Below are 27,974 nucleotides of genomic sequence, written 5' to 3' on the forward strand. Positions count from 1 at the left end.
TACAGCAATCAGAGATTCAAATGTTTTTACTATACAGCATTGACATTTACAGTTACTTCTGGTTTTTCAGATCTGATTATTTGTTGATAGTTTTTACCCAAAAAGTATTGCTTCAATTGCTTTTTATTTTTGTCTCAATACAACTTGTTTACTTCTGGACCCATTTTACCGAATCATGACAGAGATCTCTCAGCTTCTGTATTAGGTTACAGTCCGTAGACACAGATATAATACAATAATCAAACTGTATACTCCAAATAAATGTGTTAATGTTCCTTTAATCACCCCTTATTTAAAGACGTCACTCCTTTAACAAACATTTGGTCCCCTAGAGGTAGGTTTTAAAAGAAAACATTAGCTATGATCTTAGTTTTCAACTTAAAAAACCTATGCCATGAATGCAGAAATGTCGCTGTTGCTGACCTAAAACAACTCTACAGTTTAAATGTGTGTTATTCTGTGTCTATGGTACTGATATTTCCATCTACATTAAGTTATTCCTACTCTGCCTGAACTGTATTTCAGCACAGTGTTAAACCCTGAGAGTATCCGTCATAAACTTTGATTAAAAACTGTATCTTTGGGTATCACCTCTGCTTTAGAAAGACAACCATTCCTTTCTGTGAACCCTGCGACCATCAGCTCGTAGCGACCAGATGTAAAGGCAGCAGTTTGTGCTATACTAAGTCCCTTTAATTGAGGCTTTGTCTTGATTCCCAGCTAAATGAAAAACAATATTTTCCACTTCTTTAAAGACAAACCCCAATACATTTAGATTTGAATATGTGAGCTTTGTGAGCAACATTATTTAGCTTTGAGTAAATGTGAAATAAGAACTAAATGCAGACCAGATCAGCAAGTATTGCGAATGTCCCAATAATGTCCCTTTTTTTTGTAATGTAACTGATGATTAAATGTATTCAGCAGGAAACCTAAACGAACTTACGCAGGTATTTGTTTAGCATCCTGTTAGAGGTAATATGAAGGAGATGCAGGGATATTTGCATGTTGTAACACTCTTCCGTTGTTGGAAGAGCAGAGAGAACACAGCAGTCATGTTCACAGATATTAAAATAAGTCTGTAGGTGATTTGACTGGAAATAACAGTTGAGCAATGTTGCTTTTGTTTAGTATATTTTCAGTAGTGAAGGAGATTAGTACAGCTGTAGCTGGAAGAGGGCAAGCATCGTTTTAAATTGTGGAGAGAGAAAAAGCCCAACAAGGTAAGAAAGGTTGGTCCAACTTACATTTGATCCTATATTTTTGCAATGTTAAAGTCATTACAAAATGTCTCCCTCTAGATATAGCTTGTGCAATTTAAAGGAAATGTAAGCTTTATTTCTGAATGTATATATCTGTGGTGACTGTATAGACGTTAAACTGAAGTGGCTATATTTTCTTCTCCACAAAAAAGATGCTGTGGAGCCTGTTGTTCTTCTCTTTGATTGGTAAGTAGCTCACTTAATGCACATTAACTTAACTAAAATGATATGGGATTACTGCTCTGATAGCCTAGTAATTTAAAAAAGGATACATGTATTTCTTTGCTAAATATGCACAGCAAATTTGAAATCAAAAATTCAACACCCATGTAGTTAATTTTAACACTATGAAAGAGTTTATATTGAAACCACCAGCAAAGTGTTAAATTAACACTTTCCAAAGTGTTGACAATATAACACTATCACAGTGTTACTATACCAACACGAAGAGTAAGATGTGAACACCAACACTGAACACCAACACCGATAACAACACTAACAGTGTTGGCTGCATCTTCAATTTAACACTGTTCTGGTGTAGAGTAAGACTACAGTAGTGATACATCTTCTCCCATCTAACACCTTTTAGAGTTAAAGTTAAGGGCCAGTGTTTGGAATTTATTTTTATATAATAATTCTGTTTTCACCTACAGCTTCCTTCAACACAGAAAGTATACAACTGAGTGGGACCGAAACATACCAGTCTTCAATCTATGAAGAAGGCAATGAGAAATACACTTCTGACAGAGCTATTGATGAGGATGTAGAGAAATGTGTTAACACCTTGAAACAGATGAACAGCTGGTGGAGAATTGATCTGATGGGTGTCTACAAAATTAGTAGTATTGAAATCTTCAACAAAGACTCTGTTCATAGTGATATAACCGGTGCTGAGATCTACATCGGGTACTCTCCTGAGTGCAACAGAGCTGCCAACCTCAAGTAATAGCCTAAGTTCATGTTACTTTGATTTCCTTTAATTCACTTTTTCAGGCTTCAAGACGTCAAAGAAAATGTGTCTCCATCTTACTTTGTGTTCATCTCTTTTTCTCTCTTCAAGGTTTGAAACAATTGAAAACTTCAACATATGCAAATAGAATACCTTTATAGGTTATGGAAATGTGTATGGACGCTACATCACTGTGATCTACCAGAACCTACAACCGAAGCCTTTAGTTCTGTGCGAAGTGAAAATCAATGGCACAAAAGAAGGTACAAAAAATATATATAATCATAAAATAATTAAATAATTGGCATAAAAGATTGCCCTGGGACTCCTTTCACTGCCGCACCGCTGAAGTGCATGCTGGGGTACAGTGTCAAGTGTAGTAGCAGTAACATAACATGTGAAGCTGAATGTAAAGTTGGACACTGAAGAAAATGAGACTGGAGATGGAGATATATATGACACAAGAACAACTTTTTTGTGTCTGTCGTTTGGAGGTTTTTCAGATTTAAAAAATCTGACCTGGACCAATTAAACATTTATTGCATTTATTTAACACAAGTAATTTACTCCCCCACCTCAACAGAAAGAACTTATTAGAGTATGAAGAATGTAAGAAAATACGATGGGCTTCAACAAATGTCTAAAGTAAAGTCGAGTCAGGCGTCGCTTGAAGAAGCATTTGTTCTATGATAGGAAAAACATATAAATGTAAACAAATGTCAAATCATTGAAAAATAAATAAATACTGTGATGCCGTTATAATTTGGAGAAAAAAACTTGAAATGAGTTTGTTGTCACACCGCCTAGCCCTAATTATTACCATAGATAGAAGATTTTAAATCATTTGTCATTTTTGTCCTATTATTTAAATGTCATTACTGTGGGAGATAACTAAACATAAACTATTGTGTGTTTGCCCTTACCACCAAAACTGCTTGTTCACATATTTGGTTTTTATTCACTTTAAAAATATTAAGCTTATGTGTTTGTTTTTCTAGAATCACCCTTTATGCTGATCCAAGAGAGTAAGACTTGGGAAGAAGCTCTCTCTTACTGCAGGGACGAGAACATGGACCTGGCTTCCATCCTTGACGCAAAAACCCAGACCATGGTTGAGTTGGAGGCCATGAACGCCACCACTGACTTTGTGTGGCTGGGCCTCGGCAACATCTGCATCCTTGATTTCTGGTTCTGGGTCAATGATCACTGCTTAACATTTGAATAAAAAAATTACAAAGATACTTCAAGAAAACCACCTCACCGGGTCAAAAAATACCCACTTATGCAGCTAAGGGTTAAATTAAAAGGATTTTGTATTTTCTCATTAAATAATTCTTATGTGGCCACAAATATTTGGTATAACTTTAGTAGGGTAGGCCTACAACTTGTCTATATGCCGCCATCAGTATTTCTGTTGTTGATTGAATGACATTTACACTTACAGTATATTATTTCCTCTAAATGCATATGTGTGAAAGTAAGCTACTGCCTATAGGCCTACTTATTGGTGGGTTCAGTTTTTTGGCTGGGCATTATGACGACACACTTGCCTTCAACAATAATAGTTTTTGGTATTTGAGTTTCAGTTTAATCAATCTTGTGTTCATGTTTGCTGCGTGTAACCCATTTCATTCGTCGCTCGGAACCTTTCTGCCCGGAACTATTCATCCTCGACGTTGTATCCGTTGTGCACTTTACACTTAAGGACTGTAACCATGAGGGCGTAAACAAACCTGCATGAGTTTCAGATAGACATTTGTTTGTGTCGCGTTAAATATTAATAGTAGGGAGTTATTCGTGATTTCCCGATGGAGATATTTGGGAGCACGTTCGACGACTCTGTGTTTCTTCAGGCGAAGGACCGAGTCGCCGTGCCTCTGTCCCATTACAACGCCAAACGCTGTGAACCAGAGGCGAGTCTGTTCAATACAAACCATACACTGCAACGTTATAAACGTAACGTTACTGGATAAACAAGCAGCTGCTGTGTGTAGTATATAATGCCGGGCATTGAAGAAGCCACCCTGGTCTTGTGGCGGGAAAAGGCTATGAATGAAAGGAAGCAGCAAGCTAGCTGTGGTCAACTCTTTAGTAAACAGTCTGGCCTGTCTCCACGAACAGGGAGAACATAGAGCCAGTGGTGGAAAGTAACTAAGTACACATTTACTCAAGTAATGTACTTAAGTACACATTTGAGGTACTTGTACTTTACGCGAGTACTACTCTTCTACATGTTGGAGGCACATTTGGTATTTTTAACTCCACTACATTTATTTTTCCAGATGTATTTACTATTTACTTTAAAACATTCAGATTTTGACGAACAACACTTAGGAAACTATATACAAATATATGATTATTTATGATTACTTAAATGGGAAGATTTGTTCAATTCTGCAATGAGTCGTTTTACTTTAATACCATTCTTGTTGCAGTACATTTACTTGAAATTGTGTTTTTTTTTAAAACTTTGGTATTGGTACAAATAAAGAATCTGAATACTTTTTCTACCACTGCATAAAGCTGTCTCAGTACATGATATACTCAAATAAGGTTACCAGACTTTAAAAAAAACAACAGGTATGCTCCTTGTACCTTACATGACAGCGTTAGTTATTTTGCAGAGTACCCACTTATCTCTTTGTCTTGTTTCTCTGCAGTGGTTCTGTGAGAGTTCTGCTCTCTGTACAGATGATCCTTTGGAGAAGCAGAAGGTGTATAAGTTCAGAGGAGACTTGGCTTTGAAACAAGGGAACTATCAGGTATTAAGACAGTCGATTATCTCTCATTTTAAATACTTCTCAACGACCATTGTGAATTGTTTTACTGACCAGTGAAGTTGACAACAAGTTAAATACAAATACAAAGTGGATTCTCTGAGTTCAATGTGTTCCTGCTGGTTCACGTCATGGGCCGGTATTTGCATGTTTTTAGAGCTGATGCTATGTAAACAACATCCAGCATTGGTTACATTACTTATTCCTGTCATGTACACATTGACATATTCTACCCAACAGAGCAAAAAGGAATATATTAACTATATTCAGCCGTGTGCTACTGAGCAACATTTCAAGATAACAGGAAAAAGACTAGTTAAGTAACATACTACAACACACCAAACCTCCTTGTGAAACCAGGTTTAGATGTTAAAATACAAAACAGCTGTAATCTGCTGTATTTAGAACAACACAGTTCTGCTATCATGATATGTAATTATACACACACTGTGACCTTCGGGGTTGCAAAGGGATGGTACATTTCATGACATTTTCCAAAGTTAGCTTTTATCCGGAAACATTTTCTCTCTCAATACAATCTTAAAACATTTAATTTTTTAATAGTGACATTATGTGTACTACACTCGGTCCGATGGCATGTCTTGGTTATAAGTTTGTCTAATGTTGTTTTAATATTTTAATTCAACTTTTTATATTTTATTTTATTTCCTATTTTATAACACTGTAAAGTGTCTTTGAGCACCTGAAAAGGCACTTACAAATAAAATGTATTATTATTATTAATGTTGCAAAGAACATTATTTTTCAATGTAAGAATTAACGCTTTTATTGAATAAAAAATTGTCCATCTTTCAATTTGACTGTATTGTTCCAACCCTAGTCCCATACCGATCATGTGATCTGTTATCCCCTTTGAGGAATGTAAATGTTGTGTTGTCGTGGTGCGGTGGGTTTAGAAAGCCTTGGATGTATACAGCAGCTGCCTGGAGCTGAACTCTGTCAACAACCTGACCATCAGGAGAGATGTGCTGGAGGGAATGGCCCGATGCTGCACCGAACTGGGACAGAGGGACCGGGCGCTGCACTTGACCGACCTGCTGGTAATTCTCCAATGAGCTTTTCCTACTCTGACTGCAAGTCCCCTATCTGTATGTTGGGTGTTAAAAAAATGAGGGCTTCACAATCAATCAAAATCGCAATATGGTAGTACAATATCTGATAGATGCAACATATATGAAAGTATTATGTTGCTGCAGAAAATCCGGTTTCCTACAGACTAAAATTCCTTGTTTTATATCGATCCTTTAAATATTATAATATATATTGCTATTGCAATGATATATATTGCTATTGCAATATTATGTAAAATATTCGCAATGAGTTATTTTTCCAAATTGTGCACAACATTTAGTAGATGATAACTAGTATAAAAGCAACAAGGACAAAAACAATAATTCACCATTTGAGATATTTTGTCTCGTGTAGGCTAGTAGGTCACATGGTAGGTTGAAGTTTAAACAGTATACATATGTGTATTATATGATACAATACACTTTCAATATAAGCAAATATTAAACGTTTATTTCTTAACTTCAAGGTAGCCATTGTTATTTTCACCGCATATTAGTTGTGTGCCTTTAATGGGTTAATACCTATTAAAATGATGTATGAGTAAACCTGACAATTTCACTGGGACAGCCTTAATATTGCCCTTTTCGTCACCTTTCTGCGCCTTTAAAGAAGAGTGTTTCTGTGTTTTTATGTGCCCCAGATTCTGGGAAGCTCCGGTATGAAAAAGCCGTAGTCACATTTGCATTTCCATAGCTCTAATAAAATGAGATAAGAAACCAGTGTGAAAGCTTCGCATTAGAAAGTGACCAGAACTCAGTCTACATGATCTCTCTGCAGAGCAAAGACGCGTCCAACACCTGTCACCTGATCAGCATCCTGCTGCTTAAGGTAAGCATTAGCAATAACACAAGCAAATCATTCTAATAAATTCCTCTACCTGTGTGACCTTGAATCCTCAAAGAAAGCTTTGTTTTCCTTGCATGCCCTAAAGGTCAAAGAAGAAAGAATGTATGAAAACACCCGTATAGAAACTCATGCTGTGTAATCCAAGTCTCATTTATCAAGTCATATGCTCACTTCTTCCCAAGCACATTTACACTAAAACTGTAATATTTCAAACACTAATGCTAAAACAGTCTCACGTCTTTTTATATAGTTTTGCTGTCGTTAAACGCGACCCCCCTTTTACATCAACTCATCAAGAAATGTTCTCCGTTACTGAATTATTCCTTCACTGTGAAAGCATGTGAGAAAGATAACGTTTTCTTCATGATTTCAGGGGAACAGGCTGAGAATTGCATGTTAATATTATCATTTTAGAGGTGTTCCTTTAATTCAAATGTAATCCTTCACTGAAGGTCAGGATCTACCAGCATTTTGGAGCCTTAGCATCGAGTATGTCCTGCCTGCAGCAGCTTTGCAGCCTGCTGCCCTTCAACCCCTGGCACTGGTTCAACCTGGGACAGATGTGTCTGGAGCTGCTGGACAGCAACAGAACCTCAGGTAGGATGGGCTCCATCCAATGCATAAATGAAAAATAGAACAAATTGACATTGGTTTTATTTGATTGTTGTATTTTCCTTTATTAGGATGTTGTTCTTTACAGAGTTGTGAACCAGCAGAGAAAACGCAGAATGATGGAGACATTCAGGAGCAGGAGGAGGAGGAGGCAGCAGAGCTCGATGGAGACAGAGTCTGGCTGAAAGCTTGCACCTGTTTCATCAGGACAAGGTAAAGTAAATACACTTTAATACACAGCACAAATTAGACAACTTACTAATAGAAGTCGGTAGAACTACAATTAAATATATTGTAGTAGTTGAAATCCACTGGAAATATTGGATATTTTATGAACTTCTTTAAAGAAAGAAGTTTGCACCCCTGATAATTTTGATCAACACCTCAGCAAGAAATATACATTATTAAAATCAGTTGTCCCGCACATCTGAAGCTCATCCAGATAATCATATATACAGGTTTTTATCCTGAGAATTTTACCTCCCCCCACCAAGATCAGAGTTGTATTTTTTGCCCACATAAAGCTACACAATAATCTGTGAATACTGTACAAACTTACAGTTGAAATGTAAATCGTATTGTCTGAATATCTCCCTCAGACTCCTGCTGAGATTCCTCCGGCAGCAGCAGTCCTCCTTTGTGTTGCAGCGCACTGAAAGCACCCTACAGACGACAGATGAGGTGCTGCAGAGGCTCAATCCCAAAGAAACAACCCTGCAGACTCTCACTGAGGTGAGCGTGTGCTCCTGGTTTTGGCTTGAATATGGACAGTTTCCACTAGGGGTGGGGGAAATAATCGATACAGCATAGTATTGTGATACTTTGCGTGGTGATATTGTATTGATACACGGATGCCAAGTATCGATATTTTATTATATCAACTTTTTTATTATTATTTATTTATTTATTTTATATAAACAGTAGCATATCGCTCCGAAAGATGGTCGTATATAAAACAGGAAGTTACGTTAAGACATGTATACAATTGCAATGAAAGTAACAAAAACAATGCCATCTCCTTTTCAGGTTCAAATAACACAAATTGGGTTATTTACATAAACTATTCATATTGCAAATACATTTTTTAACCAGGAAGGGAAGATGGACATGGATGTGACCCATGTGATTTGCAATATCGTAATATATCGTATCGAAATACTTAGTATATCGTAGAACCGCAATACTATCGTATCGTGGCTTAAGTATCGCGATAGTATCGTGTCGTGGGGAGCCTGGTGATTCCCACCCCTAGTTTCCACGTAGAAACACACATTCACCTTCTCACTGTATGATCTCCCAGGTGGTGTCAGAGGACCTGATCCCAGACAAAATGAGAGAGGACAGTCAGGACGGGGAGAGTCTGTCCAGTGTGTGTTTGCAGAGCTTCAAGGAGCGCTGGTGGAACAAGATCTTACTGACTGGCGTGCTAGAAACAGACGGCCGTCCTCAGACACAGACGCACACAGAGAACTGAGGCCTGTTCGCTGACAGGAAGACCCTGTCCCTGTGTGTGGGAAATCCAAAGTGATCAATCCACATTATTGATATCATAACAAGACCCCACACAGTACATTTTAATGCTGACAATCTCAGAAATACCCCCCCAATAAAGAGAAATATCTCAACTGTTTTGACTCACACACTTCCACAGAATTGTATTCATTTTATTCAAGCACAGATACAGTAGAGTATTTAATAAAGCAGATACAAATATCCACTTCATACTGTGTGTGTTATGATTTATGACAAGGATTATTTTCTGGACCACCATCAAAGTGATATATGATTGATACAAATTGTATTCGCGGAAATGTCATTCATGCCTTAACATTTTCATAAAACTGAAAGTTTTAGGATTAAAAAGAAAAGAAAATGAACAAACAATAACCAAGGTAAGACCGTGCGGTCAACAGAAAAGATCAGGCTTTGTCATCCACAAACCCCGGACATATAATGTGCCATAAATACCATAAACCACCCCCATGTGAAAATTAGCAGAAGTGGCAAACTGCAAATGTGTGTGCTGTTAACAATAATGATAATAAGACAATAAATACGCATTTTGGCTGCTACGCCCCTGCTTCCAGTCTTTATGCTAAGCTAAATGACATCTGGAAAAAGCTTCCTAATATACTATTTTGAATAGAATTTCAGATGAATAAAGTATTTTTGTTGACCTGTATGAGTAGACTGTGTGAAGTTGAATATGTGTCCATAAATTGAACACCATAAATTAAACTAATCTTCATATCTTGGGTACATTTGGAGGAGGGCCTGCTCGGTATCTGTCGGTCAAGCTGTGGCTCCTTCCTAATGATGTAGTCCTGTCACTGTGAAATGTCCTCCAGCCCCCAGGTCTGTCTGTCCTGTAGGTGGTGAGGAGGGAGTTGCGGGGGGCCACAGGTGAGGGTCTTCCAGTGCTGCTCTGGGGTATCCAGTTCAGTATGGGAGGGGACCTGGTTTGTTGAGAAGGGGGGGGCTGCAGATGTGTCCACGGTGAGAACAGCTGGGAGTCCAACCGAGGCTTAGGACTCAGAGCCTCTGCTGTACGGTGGGACTCGAAGAAAACCTGATGGTGCCTCCTGTGTTCTAGAGACGATACTTCAGTCTGCAGCCGAGATGTGTGTTCTCGTGTGTGTGTTAGAGGGAACCACGGGCCTGTCTTTGCTGGTTTTTGCTGTGATGTGGAAGGAGGCAGTACTTTGGGATTATCAGATAGAAAGTCCACCTGTGGTTTAAAGTTGCAGTTCCATTGTTGTCTTTGTCTCTCCGGACCGGCAGCCATCCCCTCCAGAGGCATGGTTTTCCCATTCCTTTGGAGAAACAGAAACCTGTCATTATGGTCCTGTTGATTTGTCCTGAGAGTTGGCCAATCACTGGCAGTCCTAAGCTCTCTGTACGCGGGAGAAGCAGTGTGTCGAGGGTTTGACCTTTCAGCATTTTGTTCAGTTGTAGTGGTGATGGTAAGGCTGGTAAGCTGTGACTGAACATATGAGACATGTGTCGGACTGAGAGGACTTGAGTGACTCTGGATCTGATGCTTCTCAACATTTGTCTTGTGCTCTCCCACTGTATGCTTTACCATTCCCTGATGTGCACTCTGCAGTGCTCCAGGGTTAACAAGTGGTTTTGGGTACAGTTGTGTCCGTTGTTGATGCATGTGTGTACCTTCACCTGCCCTTTGAGACGTGGCCTTGCTGCACTCCAAATCTGTGCTCTGTGGATTGCATGAAACCAGCGTTTTTACTTTGGTGTGAGGGTTTTGTGGTTTCCCTTTAGGAGCACTGTGGCATGGTGCTGTGGGCGGGCTGGATTTCAGCTCAGCGTTTTGAGATGCCTGTAATGTTCGGTAAAGAGGGAGGAGGAGGGGCACGGTGATAAAGGAGATAAAGCCAGGGATGGGTTTGGAGCTGGAATGCAGCCTGAGGAACTCCTGATGGACAGGTGTGACCGCGCTGCCCCTCACAAGAACAGCCAGAGTACGATGGACCTGCCAGGACAGCCAGGAGAAACTGAGGAGATCAAAACGGGCCATTAAAAGTCATAAAACAGTCCTACTATAGTGTGCCATTAAAAAAAAAAACTATATTATAGAAAAAATAGCTGAGTATGTAAGGAAAGGTGACAAAGGATTTCTATCTTTGACTACAGAGGTGTGTCTTTTATTTGCACAACACTTAATCTGTAACCGCTGGACGACGTTACGCTCATAACTCCCGTTTATTGCTTGTACTGAACAACATAATATGACAAATAATGTTAGAAAAATGTCATATATAAAGTTATAATATAGTATGCCATAAAAAGAAAACAAGTCACAGTATGCCATTATAATTTAATTAAAAAAATGGTATTGTATGTCACTTAGTTATACTATACCATTTCATAACATTGTCCATTAAAATTCATTTGGGTTTTATAATACCAATATAATGATATAATATGTTTTTAAAAATGAATATCTCAATATAAGTCATACTAACATGTCATAACTAATCCTAGCATGCCATCAGATGTTATTAAAGCGTGTAGTGTGTACCTGTAAGAGCCGGTCAGCACCTCGCTCCAGTCAGTGATGATGAAGCTCTCAGAAACCTGTCCTGTCAGCTTCCTGCCTGTCCTAGCACAGTAGGTCTGTCCCTCCACACTGCGGACCGACAGCTTCTATATATATATATATATACATATACACACACACACACACACACACACACACACACACACACACACACACACACACACACAAAAAATATCAAGCAGCGCTAAGGGAATGGACAGACTCATTCCCTGTCTGGCCTCGGGACCCAGATTGATTGATAGGAGAGGCGGCGGGGCAGCAGAAATGAGTGAGGAATAGCAAACCGTGGCACATGCCTCCACCCCCGCACCTTGATGATATTGTGAAATTGGCTATTCTCTGACTTATGCCGTCGTTAATGTCCACAGAATGTTACCGGCTGTCTCGGTATTGCAACAATGGGGAGCAGGAAGTCCAGTTTTGTATTCATATTTCGAGCTGAGAATGTAGATGGTTCCTGGACCAGCCTGTCATGAAAGGAGCTACATGTTTTAGGATGGTTGAGTCTCATCCTGGATAGGACATAGACAGGAGCTAGATATGAAAGATATTGTTATTTGAGCAGACTCCTTACAGGTCTGTCACCTATGGTGGCTCCTATTATGATTAGAAAAGGAGAGAGAAGCATTAACATCAAGCTGATTTGCTTGTAGTGCAGATCAAGTTGTTTGAACTAAAACACTTAGCTACTATTTGTTTTCTTCTTTTGTGCAAGGTCATGAATCTGGGGAACATTTTTCGCAACATACTCTGATTATCAGTGCACTGCTTTCATTAGGTTGGGCATATGAACGCTGCTCTGCCTTCAACGGCATTCTTCCATAGTTGGTGTAAGAGCAGCTACTTGCAAGTGGAGGGAAAATACTTTACCAAAGTTCACTTCGACCTCAACAGTATTCAAAAGAATGAAAAACGATATTCATTCATGTACACCATGTAGATTACCCTAACCAGAACACAGTCAGCTGATGTCAACATATTTTTAGAGTGCAAATTCTGAAAATGAATATTTGATAGTGATGATCAGAACTGAAGTTTGTAGGGGGGATTACTCAGACAACCTAATTTATCCCCACCTATTTAGAAATTATACTATACCCAATACCTCTTGTTTTTACGAGCGACGCATCAGGTCTTTGCACAAGGCATAATATTAAATGCATGTATTGTTAAAAAACAACGTTTCGGCTTTAGAATGAAGACTACGCACACTTTACACAGACTTATATAATATATAAAACAACGCACAAATCTGCACAAGCATCAAGAACAGCATCAGTTTAAATGTAAATCTGTCCAACTGTTACCTTATTTATAATAACAAATATCATAACATGCAAGCATTGTAGCCTGTATTTGAGTATTCTTTTTGAAATACTATAATGGTATTTATGAAAAAATAATAAAAATATTACACTCAAGGAATGTGAAACAGGTGCTTTTCCCCCCTAACAAAGTTTTGGTAAATGCGTTCAGGCTCAGACAGACAGGAGGATGGAAAGAGGTAGAGAAAGAAACCCACAGGGAAGTTTTTGCTGTCCAGTTTGAGGTCCTGCCACATGCTGAGGAACAAGTTCAAGTTGAGATGGTCCAGCAGAAGGTGGACGGACACATTCCTCTTCCTGCTGGCCTCCAGAAGATCACAGAGCAGCTCTACGTCACTGAAGGTGTCCATCACTATGGCCAGGGCCTGCTCACACACATTTCATTTAAGATTTCAATCACTATAACAAAAACCTGTGCAGACAGATATCACTCACTGTGTCACAGCACTCAGGGCTATACATTTGTATAATCCCTCACATGTACAGGCATGCATGATATGGCATGTTCTTATAATGTGCAGGCACACAAGGAAACACACTAAGTGCTCTCCTCATCTCACACAGAAACACACCCACCATGGCAGCCTTCCTGATGAACCCTCGGACCAGGTCCTTCATGCTGCCTGCTGGGCTGCCAGACTGGAAGAAGAGCTCAGCGATTGGCTCGTCCAGCACAGAACCAGTCCGCCTCACATCTGGAAGAGACATGAACATGAGTGGAGAGGGCAGCGAAGGAGAGCAGATCATGCTTTGATACTTTACTAAAACAATTAACTTGGTGTTGTGATTTCACATTTGAAAATCACATTTTTATCTTAACATTTTTTGTAACCTTACATGTAAATTAAAACTTTAACATGTCAAAAGTTAATCTCAGACAAAATAAATCACGTGATGCTTTGATTTTATACGTGAAACCAAATTGAAATTTCACATTAAAATAATTATGTTAGCTTAAAATTCAGTTGATAAAGGACCTGTTTGAAGCTTTGCAAGTCAATCACATTTGAACTCCTTTATGATTGCTGACTTTTCTATATGAAAATAAACATGCCCTATGTGAAGTGACACATTCAGGTCGTTTTGTTTTCACAAATAAAGAACATTACCAATTTGAATTCCCCATGTTATTAGAGATTACACTGTAAATGTAGAGTTGAAACAGCAGAAAGATTGTATTAAATTCCTTATTTCAGAGTAGTTTCTTTTGTGGACGAACTAGTGTTTTATGTTTTGTCTCTTCACTTTTGCTGTAACAATGTGCATTTCCCCTATGTGGGATGAATAAAGGTATTCAGATTTCATGTTATAAGTCTTGTCCCACCTTTGGGGCTCAGGTCCAAACCGACCACAGTAGAATCCTCAGAGGAACATGCTGTGGGAGACTGGGAGCCAGAAGACAGGGTCTCCACCTCGTCTCCGTCATCACAGGCACCAGGATCAGCTACAAAAACAAACAGACCAGGAATCATTATCTTTTTTTAAATCCAATTAATGAATCTATTGGTTACCGATGTGTTCAAACCTCAGGCAGCAAAGAGCAAGCTAAAAACAAACACTAACCTGTGTGTCCATCTCTCCCATTCTCCAGGATGTAACTCTTCTCCAGCTCGGAGAGAAAGTCCACTTCTTCCTCTGCACTCAGCATCTCTCGGTACCCCTCCAGACCCCGGCTGAGCAGGCAGTCCACGGCCAGCCGGGCGCTCTCGTTGTGGCTCAGGTCCAACGGGGGTCTGCTGGCCATGACGTCACTGCAAGAGGAGGGGATGCGGAGGTCCTGAACCCGCCGCCTCACCTTCCCCAGGGGCTTCGACCTCCTGTACCACAGCACTGACACGCTGCTGGCATCCATGGATGATGGACTTAATGTTGTTCAGTTTGTTAAGAGGTAAAAATATTCTCATCAGACAATTATTTGATCAAAAGCGGGCGGTGCATGATCCTCAAGAGCCTGGGTGATCTGCATTTCTCTGACATTACATAGATGAAAGAACTACTGGTTGAACCATATATAGAAGGAGAAAACCCTAGACCCGCCCCTGCTGAGGGCAATATGGTTACACGTGAGGAAAGGTGAGAGCAACAGTTATGCAATAAGGTGTTTAAAAAAGGCAGAGAATTCACAAGAAAACATGTAACAAAAATCTATCCATAGGTACGTTTATTTGTGAAATATGACATTTCTGCTTTTTCCTACAAGGCACCATGTGTGCATTTCTGGTTAAACATTAACATAAATGAAGAACTTTGTTGAACTATTTTTGCTTCAAGGGCCTGAGAGCGATTAGAGCAGGTGAGGGCTGATACATGATGGGTGCAGGGAGAGAAAGGGCTGAGTGACAGGAATGGGGATGGCTGTCATTACGGCTCATGTCAAACAGCACCTGATGTTTATGGGGGTATAAGAAAAGACAAAGAGTTCCAGACACACCCAGGGAGGAGAGACACACTCGGGCTCTCAGCTGTTTGACAGTGAGAACACTCTGCTGGTCGGAGCACAGTCCAACCTGATCTGCAGCTGGTTTGTGAAGAGACAGATTGATTTTGATTGTCAAAAGCACATAGACCATGAACACTAAACAAACATCCCTCATTTATAGTGATGTCTAAAGTAGGAACTGGATTAGCATTTTGCATGTTGTCTCTTTAATACACTATCTGTTAGAGGTGTAAATGTTTGGGTATTTCACTAATGGATTAAAAAATAATCCAGATTCAGTATTTAGAGGTGCTTTTTTTGTTAGGATCTCCAATCAGCTTTGTGATTGATAAATGCGATGTGGCAGTTCTCTCTTGATATGAGCGGGATGCAGCACTGGTGTATTTCATGTACAAGGCTATTCTAGGCTAGTTACTCAAGTACGTAGAGGAATCTCTGAATTCCCTTCTTTGCAAGTCTTTGCATGACCTGCAGGATGGACTCACAAGCTACAACACATTACAACCTGTCATGTCTGTTGTCTGTTTGTATGACGCACTTACAAATCTTTATTGATGCGTGCACATTTGTTTTAACGTCATACCTTTTGCATTTTATTGTACGCAAGTACGTAATTTGCAGGAACAAGACGAATGACTTTGTTGGCTTCTTGGCAAGATTGCGGTTGTACATTTTTTTATCCCAGTTGGTTATATTTGGTTAAATAAATAAAGTTATATCAGCTGATGGTATTTGTGTAAACACACAGTAAAAACATTGGTCCATGCTACTGCACAAATCTCTTTTTAATAATAACCTTTTAGCATTTGTCAATTCTGTGACTTCAAGACCAAGTTCAATTTATGTAAAAATAACCTGTTATTTGGAAACATTTGGAAAGATAATGCTAGCTGCTTTTAGAAACTAGCCATTTCAGAAATGCATTTTACACAGACTAACGTAAAAACTGGTATTTTTTTGTGAACTTTTTACAAGTAACGCAACACAATAATGATCAACACGTCTTTCATTGGTGTGTTCAAAATACCGTCCATCAGTAGCATTAACATTTTTGGAAGTTGATAAACTGAGAATCCTAGAAGAAGCAAATCTTACTTCTACCAAGATCTTTTCCCCCCCCCAACCCCTACTTTCTATAAATTATTTAAAAGCAAAATGAAAGAGAAGGTGGAATTAGGATTTTAAAAAACATTTGATCCAAACCAGAATATAAATAAGAAAAATGTCAGAAAATGCATTGAAATAAAAATTCTAAATGGGGCACCAGCAAGAATACTTAAATAATCTACAACTATGAATATAAAGTGTACAAATGAACATTACATTGGAATGATACAATAACACATTTGGAGGTAAAATAGTTACAAAGATGTTCCACTGCTCTGTAAACAAACTAACAGATGTCTATCATACAGTTATACAAAGTATAAGTATTGTGTGTTGCATCACTTTGTGACACAGGGTAATGTGCAGCGGCTACAGACAGTGAGGATAATACAGCTTCTGGCTTTTGTTTGGCCAGGGCCACAGATAGAACCGAGTTGAAAATGAATGGTACTGTAGCTGCTCGTGGGGATTTGACCAGAGAACTCAGCAGATGATGGAGCCAGGGAACCAGTCAGAGGACTGAATGCACACAGAATGAAAATCCTTTTTCCAAAGTGGTTTTTAGAGGATGCTTTAGGAACACTATGACAGTCAGCAGTCGGGATGCTCCTCAGTCTGTTTCTGTAGTCTGAGATAGGAATATGTTTCAGAGATGAGTCTGTCACTGGGAGAAGGAGGACAGAGTGTGTCACTGGGAGAAGGAGGACAGAGTGTGTCACTGGGAGAAGGAGGACAGAGTGTGTCACTGGGAGACAGAGGACAGAGTGTGTCACTGGGAGACGGAGGACAGAGTGTGTCACTGGGAGACGGAGGACAGAGTGAGGACAGAGGGGGAGGAGCCGCCCTCTCTGGCTCTGGCAGCCAGCTTCTGTCTCAGCTCTCTGATTTCCTTCATCAGATTTCTCTCGCTGCTGTCCAGGTGGGCCCGACCTCTGTCCAAGGAAACTGTCAGGAGTCAAAGAAAGACAAACACATAGAAACATTATTCATACACAAACTGAAGAGAAGGCTGGCCATATTATTTAGAGCTGCAATGGATGAAACAGTTAAATGATTGAATGATGACCAAAAATGTATGTATGAGAGTAATTGCCCATTTGACCCACCCCTCTTGAGAGCAATTTAACATCATCTCTACTTGTTTTGCTCTTTTACTAAGCAAACAACTAATGGATTGCTTGTGAAAAATAACAGCTAATTTATTGATAAAATATTTAGCATTTTCTTTAGAAAAATATTTGTAATGGCCCTTCTACGAAAAAGTAGGTTTAGTGCTTCACAAGGTCTCAACCTTTTGCTACCCAATTGCAAGAACCATTGTCCAGCAAGATGAGAAACAAGAACATATTTGCAAAACCTGCGACAATGTACGCACACTTTCATCAATTCCAACATACACACAACTTCACACACACACTGAACTCAATACAACGGTAAGGCTGCCAACAGGTGGAACTGTTCTCCCACTCTCTCTGTGTTACTGAAGCCGAGACACTGTTAGCCTGCATCTCATATTTTAACACTGCTGATTGAAGGCATGAATTACATTTGAGTTTTTTTTATTCTTGCAAACTATTGAGCATGTTTATATAAAAAAACAAAATAGCTTTGTATAAAGAAAATGTTAAATTAGTATTTAATATAACCATTTGGCAGTACTTCCATAGTCCACTTGACGGTGCTCTGAGGCACAGTACATACATCTTGTGATCTCTGCAATTGATCACTTTGTTTGATGGTGGATAACACAGACATGTCACCAAACACAAGTCTGCTGCTGCTGTGCGGCTTTGCATTTGTGGCTCTTCATCAGAGAGTCATTTGAGCTGAAGCAGTCTGTATCTTCACCTGTTGGTATACCTTAAGAAAACAGGAGAATGTCTACAGTGACTTACAGACGGTGGAGGTGCTCTCTGAAGGCGATCGGCTGTTCAGACACACCATGTTGGTTTGTGACTGCTTCAGGGGGGGGGCAGGGCCGGGCCTGACGTCTGGACCTGCAGCGCTGGGTCCAGCACTGACAGAAGGGGCGGGTATGGGTCGATGAGGAGGCGAAACTACCCTCATCTGTCTTCGGACGTCTGAGACAAAGCACACACTGGTACATTAGATCCACGTCTGGCCGCAAACAAGTCGTGTGTGTGCGTGTGCGTGCGTGTGTGTGTGTGTGTGGAGTCATACCCGTTTCAGCTGAGGACAGAGGCTGCTCCTGTAACTGAGCTCTGGAATTCATTACCTCATCCCACTGCAATTAAACAAGCACCTTTATGAATAACAATAAGCAAAACATTTCATTTTCCAGACCCCACAATGTGTCTCCCGTGATGTTTCACAGTTAGTAATTCATGGATTGAAGGTGGGATGTTATGCGTGTCGATCACAAAGATCAATTTCTTGAGAGCCATTTGTTTATATTTATTTAAAGATAATAGAAACGCCCATGCTGTCAGTTATAGTAGTTGTACATTAGGAATACTTAAAGTGTTGTCTTGGCAAACACTCGTGTTGTTCTCACCTTCCTCCCGGCAACATCCCTCATGGTGTCCTCCAGCCTCTCCTCCTCTGCCAGGGTCTGCCTGTGACTCTCTGCCAGTCTCCCCCTGTTGCTCTGCTGCTGGGCGTGGACCTGCTGCAGGCGCCCCCCCACCTCCCTCTGCCAGTCCGACTCCAGGCCCAGCTGGCACGCCTCCGCCAGGGACTCCTCCAGCGCCTGCGTTTGTGTGTGAGAGAGAGAGAGTTAACAGATACGAGGGGAGCTCACCGGTAGCAGGGCCAAAACCAGAGTTTGCATGCCAGCGAGGCTTTGATCGTTTCTCGTGAAGTCGAGGAATTCACAAGTGTTTGAGATGCTGACATATGTTGTTATTATCACACTGGCTGCGTATTGGAAAGTCCTTCTAACCTGCATGTTGGTCTCTGTGTGGTGTAACAGCTCTGTGTAGTTCTCCTCCTCTCTTTCTGCCTTCCTCATCTTCATCTCCACCTCCTCCTCAACCTCCCGTCCCACGCGCTCCTGCTCCTTAAACAGGTGCTGAGGGAAACAACAAACAAACAAAAACTTCAGACGCACAATTATTACAAAGATGTGATCAGCTAAATATGTTGCTTTACCTTCGTGTCTGGCTACATCACTGGGAAGTCTAGAATTAGGTACAACCAGGGGCGGACTGGCCATTGGGAATACCGGGAGTTTTCCCGGTGGGCCGGTACCGAAGTGGGCCGGTCGGACAATTCACTAGCACCCCCCCACCCCCCGTTGACAATTGACTAGCGGTACCGAGTTGGGCCGGTCGGCCGGTCGAGTTTCCCGGGCTGATTTTTTGTCCCAGTCCGCCCCTGGATACAACCTATACTCTAAACAATTTTTTCAAAGTCAAACTCAAACTTAAAGGCTGACCTGGTGTCAAACATGTGCTCTATTAAATGTCCCACGAGAAAGCACAACATATGCTTTTAGTATTTTCAACTGCAACATGTTTACTAGCTTTAGATGAGACATCACTGGGGAATCAATGCTCACACAGATAGAGGAAGGAGGGAGAAGTTAATCAAAAGAGTAAAAAGAAGTTTCACCTGTTCAAGTCGTTTCCGCTGGGCCTCCAGCTCCATCTGTCGGACTTCCAGATCCTGGACTGCTGTAGCCGTTTCTCGCTCCCGGAGATCCATCTGTAGCACAACATGTGGGTTATGGTTGGGTCAGTGCTCAAAATGACATTTCCTTTGAATAAATACAGACAATCCCACCAGCTTGATTAACTGTGATCAGCAGAGCTTGTATTTCTAACATGGGCTCCTTTGTATAAAATACCACCTTGAATGCATCTCCCCAGGTTACCTTTTTACTGATCTCCTGGTCCAGCCTTTTAACCTGCGAGGCTCTGAGGTCCTGTTGGTGTTTGAGGAAACGTCTTTTGGTCGCATCCAGCAGCTGTAGCTCCTTCACCTTCAGCTCTCTTTTCATGGCTGCCAACCTGCAGAGAACAGAGCCGTGTCAGAAGCCTATTCTGCTAAATCACATCACTCTTTTCTCTTTTGCTCCTACTTTGTCCTCTGCTGAGTTAGTTTTTCCTCTTCTTGTGCCAGGATGTTCCTGCGCTGTTCCTCTGCATTCTGCAACAGCTCCTATGTTCATATGAAGAAATAATGTATTTAGCTCACAACATTTTCATATAAGGACGAACTATACGAGGAAGACAAGAATTTCATCATAACATAATATGTGCTTAACATGGATTTATGATAAACAATATCTACCTGTTGTGCATAATAGGTCTCCTCTTCAGCCTGGCGACGCACAAAATCTGTGTGCAGTGCTGACACCTCCTGCCTGGTGTGATAAAACATCTGTTACAGCTTGAAATGTATTATATTACACTCATTTTAGCTAATTTAATATGCAAATCTGCCTATCTTCTTAAAACTGTCAATACTCTAGCTATACGCTCACCTCTCGCGGAGATACTCCATCTCTTGCAGTCGTATCTTCTCCCTCTCCCGGCTCTGGTATTGCACTATGAATTCTGGGTAGTGGTTGAACACGGGGTACTGGCCTTTGGTCAGTGGGGTAAAGTCAGAGAGCAAAGTCCTGGGATGGATGTCAGCCGGTGTGCTGCCCATGAGCCGGTAAGCCTCCTTTATCATGGCTCCCAGATCCAGGTTGTTACGATGGTGGAAGAAATACTGAGAGGAAAAGAAACAGGACAATGGAGGATGATTGGATAGGGGAGGACATCAAGTTACTGACTATGGGACTGACTTTATCGATTTACCTCAAAGTCCTCTTTCTGGGAGCAGAGCAGCAGAGGCTCCCGGCAGCAGGTGATGTAGGCCACACAGGCCAGGAGCAGGAAGGATGGATGATTGGAGAAGATGTTGTCGAAGAGCCTGAGCCACTCCTCACGAGTAAGAACTTCTGAGAACAAGGTCTCCAGCAGCGGCCACACGTAGAGCTGGGACAGATATAGAGATGCATAGTAAGTGTTAGCATCACAGGGGTGTGACATGTTTCATGTCAGCCTGTTTGTCCTGCAGTTACCTGTGAGGTGATGCCACAGTCCACCAGGTGCTGCAGCAGCTCCTTGTCATGATGAGCCAGAACGTTCTCCGCCATGCTCAGGATGTTCAGAGGGGGGTTGGGAAAGTATTCGAACCAGTGCTGACCCCAATTCACTGTGCAACCAAACATCTGAGTCATCAACAGACTGATAAACTGGGCCTAAAAGCATTGAAATTCCTGATTAACAGAGCCAGGTTTGAATTTTTTTTTAAATAAGTTCCGAAATGTCAACAGTCCAACATTCTTTAGTCACATTAGTAGCAGTTATTTTTGGTTTTAGGCTTATGAATGTAGCAGTGCTACCTTCTACACATAAAAAGGCAACAATACTTTCAAATATGTGTCGATTTTTTCATAATGTTGTGCCTACTAAGAAAATGTTACTTCATTAATACAAACATTCAGTACCTATGACAGTGGCCACCACCTCAAAACAGAGCATGGGGTTGTTCTGGAAGAGTTTGACGAAAGGGAAGGCTACCAGGGGGAGGTACTCCACCTCTCCAAAGATGGCTGCCCAGTGAGCTAAGGCAGACAGAACCCTGAGGAGTGGAGGAGAGGACAATTAGGGAACAGTAACAGGGTCAGGCATTAGGGACAGAAAAGGGGAGAAGATCTTTATTTATTTTTTAAAACTAAAAAGTTCTAACGTTGAGAATTAAGATTAAATGTTGAGAATAAGTCGAACAGCAGAGAATAAAGTTGGAATGTCCAAAATGTAATACATTTCTAGAATAATGTAAGTACTAAGTCAAGGGGCGAGAATATGGTTGGATTTTAAGTATAAATGCAAGGCATGGGAACAAATCAATTTACATTTTTTTTTTTTTTTAAGAATAGAGTAAGATGTCGACAATAAATCCAACTTTTAGTGTAAGCAAATACATTGAACGTTTTACATTATTCTTGAATTCAAAATAAAAAAAGACTCCTATTTCTTCCCATTCAGGCCTGGCCTTAACACTGTTCTCTAAACAAAGGACAGAAAAAAAGGATAAAAATGAAATTACAAGTATCAGAAACAAGAAAGCACTGCAATGAGTGTGGCATTAGTGTGTGTCTTGGCATGTGTGTGTGTGTGTGTGTGTGTGTGTGTGTGTGTGTGTGTGTGTGCAATTACCTCTGCAGGCCCCTCTGTAATTTGTGACTTTTGATGGGGTATTTATCCTGCAGAGTGAGGTAGGCTGAGTGCAGGCCTTTGTCAGTCAGACTGCTGTACGCCGCATGGTTCTCTGGGAGACACAACAGAGACCGCCACACGAACATCCTGCAACACAGAAATGCAAATGTATCATGTCAATCTGACACCAAGTGTAAAAAAGGTTGGCATGAATCCTCATCCTGTGGAAGTAATCTTCACCTGTATTTAGCCGGATACTCTCCAAACCCTTTGAGCAGAGCGACCAATCTCTTCTTATTCAGACCAGCAGGCAGTTCATTCTGTTCAAAGAAGTATAACCTTAACATGAAATACCACTCATTGTAGCAAGTGATACTTTGTGGTGGAACATTTCTATGATTTAAAAGAAATGAAGAAAATTCTAAATATAACAGCACTGATGAGTGTTGATCCTACCTCTTTCTCCTCAGCTGTAAAGCAAGCAGGGGGTCTCAGTATCTTCACCTGTGTCTGCCTGCCTCTCTGAACGACCTCTGACCTGACCTTGACCTTTAAGTTAGACAAGTCCTGATCAGCTCCACCACCAGAGACCACTGCCACCTTGGAGGGAGGAGGCTGGCCGAGGGGCACACACACACACACATCATGAACACACATACAGAACAACACCTTACATCACTTTTGAATCTTTGACATTGTTGATCTGTTATCACAACTCACTGCCACCTTGTTTAATTCCTGAGTGAGACTCTGAACACTGTAGACATTGATGCTGCCATTATCCATGATGGCCACCACGTGTCTGCCGTTGGGGCTGACCGTCGCTGTGGTGATGGCGTCGTCGTGGGAACCCATGTGGAACAGCAGCTTGCAGGTGTGGATGTTGATAAAACGCATCACACCGTCCTGGCTCAATACACCTAGCGTCTACATAGACAGAAATAAATGCTCAAACAAACCCGACATGTTTGCTGTGGAGAAAATAAACATATGTTTAACATTTACCACACCTGGCTGGCTCCTCCGTCAAAGCTGTCCGGCAGGAAATCCAGCTGTCTGACGGTTCGGACCTGCGTGGGCATCTGAATCACCCTGATCAGCTGTTTGCTGTCCAGACACCACAGGTGCAGCAGGTTGGAACGCCCCCCAGCAGCAAGGCTCTTACCATCACTGCCGACACAGTGAGAGTGGGAAATATAAATCATGAAAAAGTACTTTGGAAGCTACATAATGACTGAGCTAGTTAGGTGTAGTGATGCGAAAGACCCACCGTGTGACAGCGAAGGCCTTGTAGGAGACTTTGGGTCCACAGTCGGGGACAGGGAGCTGGTATTTGCAGGACAGCGTGTCGCTCTCCCAAGCAAAGATGGAGTCATCGCTGAAGCAGCTGAGGATGGTGTTACTGAGAGGAAGGAAAAACACCTGCAACACAAACAGTGTGCAGTCCCCATAAACAATTGAAAAAGAATACAAAATGTTTGCCTACCATACATGTGCGAGACATATTGTATCAATAGCTTAGAATTAAACCAAAACTAGGGCTACACATGGCAAAAGACTACAATATTTATATAATAATTATATTTTATTGGTGATTTTTTTGTTCAGTTTGATGTTCAATAGGTTTAATTTATGGCAAAAAATTGGTTATCACGATATTCAACAACGTTATATGGCATTATTATCCCCATATCGTGCAGCCCATTCGAAAAAAAACGTAAACCCCTATTTCAAAAGATAAAACCCAGAATGCCCCATTAACGCTAAGCTTCATGTTGTGATCAAACTGCTACCTGTGAATGCTGCTTTTTTATTTATTTATGGATGCTTACCCTCTGAATACCAACAGACTGTCGGATGTTGAGCTTCCTTTTCCTCTCGAAGGTGTCCATGTCCCAGAGCTGAGCCGTGTCTGAAGACGTGCTGATGGCGTAGCGACCGGAGCTGTGGACAGAGATCGAAGAAACTGATCCCTCGTGACCCCGCATCCAACTGACCAGCTGCTTTGTGTCTGAAATGAGGGGAATGAAAAGATAGGTGTCATCGAAAATGACTCATGTAGAAAAAGTCTTTAAAACCAAAAAACAGAGTATACATATATGAAAATAACAATTTGCAAAATGAAGTGGGGATGTTTTCATATCCTACCTTTGTCAAAGCACTTGATGGTGTAGTCAGCCAAGGCCACCAGGAACTCTGTGGTCCTGCGGAGGCTGAAGGCCAGAGCAGTGCAGGCTTGCCCCGTCTTCTGCACCAGACGGAATCTGCACCGAAGAAAAGAAGCAATGAAAAACACAAGCTCAGATAAATGTGAAAGCATGCTGAGTCTAAGGAGTAAGGGCTGATCACTTTAAAGGTCCCCCATTATACTGTTTTTCATCAATATATTATAGGTCTCAGATATATACAAAACATGTCTCTGAAGTGTTTGGCTCCAAACACCAAACAGATCATTGCAGCATCCCATAATCCCCTCTGTTTCAGCCCTGTTTCAAAAGTGCTGATTCTCTGTCTGTTACTTTAGATGAAAATAAGGAGCCACTCCCCACGCCCCTCTGAGAGAGATTTGGTTAAAAATAACTCAATGGTGCTCTAGGAGGAGATTCAGGTGATAAGGTGTGGGGGGGGGTTACCTTGGTTGCTGATTGGCTAATGGTTACACAAGCCAAATAATCGTTATGACATCATAAAGTGACCGAAATCTGATCATCTAATTTTCAGACAGGTTTTTATATAAATGGATCAGGACAAAAAGTGAGTGAATCTTTTTTCCTGAAACTTTCAGAATCTCTTTACACAGAGGGGACACATGTTTCTGTATAAAATACATGAAAAAGGATTTTGCACAATAGGTGACCTTTAAGGCAACTGTGTTCTGTGCTCTAAATAAGAAAGGAAAATACATTTATGATAAAACATGAATATGTGCTTGGATATTAAAAAAAAAATTGGGACAAATAAAAAGTTTGTAAGTGTATTTACCACTCCAAATATAATTGTCAGTTTCATTACATTTCCATTACTAGCATTGATAAGAAAGTGTGCACAGTAATTAAGACAGTAAGTGGCCCATTATATTTGTGAATGTCTTAAACACAATTCTTTTTGGGCTTTTGAGCTCAGTCATTCACCTGTTTCTACTGATGTCAAAGACGTAGATGTTGCCATGGTGATCTCCAGCCAGGAAGGAGTCCCCTGTGGTGTCAAAAGTCACATGGAGAAAACGCACTATCTTGGCCTGCTGAGCAGTGCGGACCACCGTCACCAACACTCTGGAGAGGACAAACAACACACCTTTAAAAGATTCGACCAACTATTTACTATTTGTGGCTAGTGTGATATATCACTGGCTATTTTATATTGCTCTGATTGTCAATTACACCTGTATACTGAATTACAATTAAAAACACACACATTAGAAAGGAGAAATGCAAACTCAGCAACACTTTTTAGTGAACCATGGATGCGCTCTAGTGGTTAAAAAACAAACTCAAAAAAGAGGCTGGAAAAAAACAACAGATCTAAAGACAGATCTCTTGGGGGTATACAATATATGGTTATACCTTATGGTTATATAACTTTATACATAGTGTTTGTCATTCAAATGTTTACAGTTCATACTTGGTTGAATGCAACGTTATGAGGAGTGCAACAAGTGTTATAGAACATAACTCCCTTACAATAAATAAGCAGTGTAAAAATACTCTGTTACAACAAGTAAATGTACTGCATTCATATTTGTAATTAAGTTTAAGTAAAAAAGTATAAGCATCAAAATATACTTTAAGTACCAAAAGTAAGTTAGTAAGTAGTTTTTTTTTAATTATTTTATTTAAAGTATTGGTGCATTTATTTGTTCATCGCTTCAGTGTTGTACTTGGTAAAGGTTCATTTGAATTACTTTATAAACTACTGGATAGCCTATAATAATGTATGAGTCCATTTATATTTTGTATTAACCTAAAGCTGCAAAGAAGTGTAAGGAATATAATTTGGAAAATACTTAAGTAAATAACAAGTACCTCAATGTTTCACTTGAGTACAGTACTTGAATGTACTTAGTTACATTACACCACTAACCAGGTGCATCTCTGGATATTTGAGACCTACCCTTTTCCTGGTGTTGGTTTTCGATGCCAGACTTTCCCCTCTTCTTTGTTTCCGATATCCGTCACCTCCATTTTAAAGACGTCTGTCTGGTCTCACAGCATAAATATACAAAACAGAATTTCCTCTTTACCTTAATTTATGCTCATTTTTACGGTGACAAACATGGCTAGCTAACAGACTGGTCTCTCTTTAAAGGCGGATCAAACAGCGCGAAATTTGAATGCGCTTCATTTGATAACATTATACTTATCTACAGTTACGGCCATAGAAGGCGTAAAGCTCGGCACCATTTAGTGTAAATCAAAGTTCAACAGCCCCTAAAAAAGGTTAAGCTTCTTAAGACTTTGCTTCAACTTCGGCTACAGGAGAGGTTTTTGCTTGTTTTGTGAACAGTTATTTAGGCGCCCTAAAATGACGTCAAATAGGCGGAGCAATATGGGAGTTGTAGTTGAAAACTACACTCATGGACTACATAAATAGCGTCTAGTTAACTGAGAGGGACCCTAAAATAAGTGTGTCATATTAATCTGTAAATAATTATATTTTGTGATTTGTATAGGCCTATTGTATTATTATTAGTGAAAAGGGAAACATTGAATAAATCAGTCTCCATCATAACATTCAGTTTCCCAATTGTTCTATTTATAAGTTTTCTTTTTGTAAGCGTTATATTATATTTCTGATAATCTCCTACAACTAATTTCCTTAAATTGTGATTATGTATGCACCACCGTACACCAAAGCAAATACCTTGTGTAAACTTACTTGGCAATAAAATCCTTACTCAGTCATTATGTATCCCTGCTTATTATATTGAATTAGCTGAACACAATTATTATCAAAACCCTGAAAATGTTTACCTAACATCCGAGTTATGAAGTAAAGTAAAATCATGATAAAGTTTCATTAAAATTGATATTTATCATCAGTATTGATTCTTACTGGGCTTCATTTGTCGTCTTATTGACATGTTTCACATTCTCCGCTTCATTGGCTCGAGCCCTCCACAGGTGGTTGCTGTGGGGAAAGTAAACTGTCGCGTGGGCACGCCTCTTTCTGTTGCTTGTTGCCTTTTGATTGGTCCAGTGTGAGCTTTTGTGACTTTCACAGGAAGTGCTAGAATAATGCAAAACAAACAAAGGTGTTGGTGTGAGATAATACAAGGACATCCGGTTGTAAAATGTGTCTTTCAAAGTAAGT

The 27,974-nt window shown here is 40.4% G+C and overlaps 3 protein-coding genes across 5 annotated transcripts; 1 reads left to right on the forward strand and 2 right to left on the reverse strand.

Moving 5' to 3' along the window:
- Nucleotides 1-1,151: 1,151 nt before the first annotated feature.
- On the forward strand, nt 1,152-9,720 carry zgc:101716 (uncharacterized protein LOC492784 homolog). 2 transcript variants are annotated; one of them, XM_034127728.1, is made up of 12 exons: nt 1,152-1,223; nt 1,415-1,448; nt 1,916-2,204; nt 2,323-2,474; nt 3,210-4,124; nt 4,872-4,973; nt 5,906-6,049; nt 6,858-6,908; nt 7,379-7,523; nt 7,610-7,751; nt 8,138-8,270; nt 8,839-9,720. In XM_034127728.1, exons 5-12 carry the CDS (start codon nt 4,020-4,022, stop codon nt 9,010-9,012), a joined length of 996 nt encoding a protein of 331 aa, XP_033983619.1. In that variant the 5' UTR covers nt 1,152-1,223; nt 1,415-1,448; nt 1,916-2,204; nt 2,323-2,474; nt 3,210-4,019; the 3' UTR covers nt 9,013-9,720. The 2 variants fall into 2 exon arrangements, with proteins under 2 accessions (XP_033983619.1, XP_033983620.1); XM_034127729.1 differs by having other exon boundaries at nt 1,181-1,232.
- Nucleotides 9,721-9,865: 145 nt separating this feature from the next.
- On the reverse strand, nt 9,866-14,793 carry LOC117480540 (protein FAM83A). The gene is made up of 7 exons (XM_034127879.1): nt 14,505-14,793; nt 14,266-14,385; nt 13,518-13,636; nt 13,070-13,306; nt 11,578-11,702; nt 10,707-11,050; nt 9,866-10,017 (listed from the first exon to the last, which is right to left on the reverse strand). The coding sequence occupies exons 1-7, from the start codon at nt 14,791-14,793 to the stop codon at nt 9,866-9,868; spliced, it is 1,386 nt and encodes a 461-aa protein (XP_033983770.1).
- Nucleotides 14,794-15,087: 294 nt separating this feature from the next.
- tbc1d31 (TBC1 domain family, member 31) lies at nt 15,088-27,725 on the reverse strand. 2 transcript variants are annotated; one of them, XM_034127390.1, is made up of 24 exons: nt 27,717-27,725; nt 26,775-26,865; nt 25,796-25,936; nt 24,813-24,928; nt 24,497-24,675; nt 23,935-24,086; nt 23,675-23,834; nt 23,391-23,591; nt 23,121-23,279; nt 22,905-22,984; nt 22,665-22,811; nt 21,953-22,086; nt 21,524-21,657; nt 21,258-21,437; nt 20,936-21,168; nt 20,743-20,815; nt 20,531-20,610; nt 20,324-20,459; nt 20,062-20,154; nt 19,391-19,519; nt 19,004-19,198; nt 18,670-18,733; nt 18,384-18,569; nt 15,088-17,433 (listed from the first exon to the last, which is right to left on the reverse strand). In XM_034127390.1, the coding sequence occupies exons 2-24, from the start codon at nt 26,843-26,845 to the stop codon at nt 17,285-17,287; spliced, it is 3,192 nt and encodes a 1,063-aa protein (XP_033983281.1). In that variant the 5' UTR covers nt 26,846-26,865; nt 27,717-27,725; the 3' UTR covers nt 15,088-17,284. The 2 variants fall into 2 exon arrangements, with proteins under 2 accessions (XP_033983281.1, XP_033983280.1); XM_034127389.1 differs by lacking the exon at nt 27,717-27,725 and having other exon boundaries at nt 15,088-17,147; nt 17,283-17,433; nt 26,775-27,168.
- Between the last annotated feature and the right edge of the window lie 249 nt (nt 27,726-27,974).

The sequence above is a fragment of the Trematomus bernacchii genome, unplaced genomic scaffold (assembly GCF_902827165.1).
Source record: "Trematomus bernacchii unplaced genomic scaffold, fTreBer1.1, whole genome shotgun sequence".
NCBI lineage: Eukaryota > Metazoa > Chordata > Actinopteri > Perciformes > Nototheniidae > Trematomus > Trematomus bernacchii.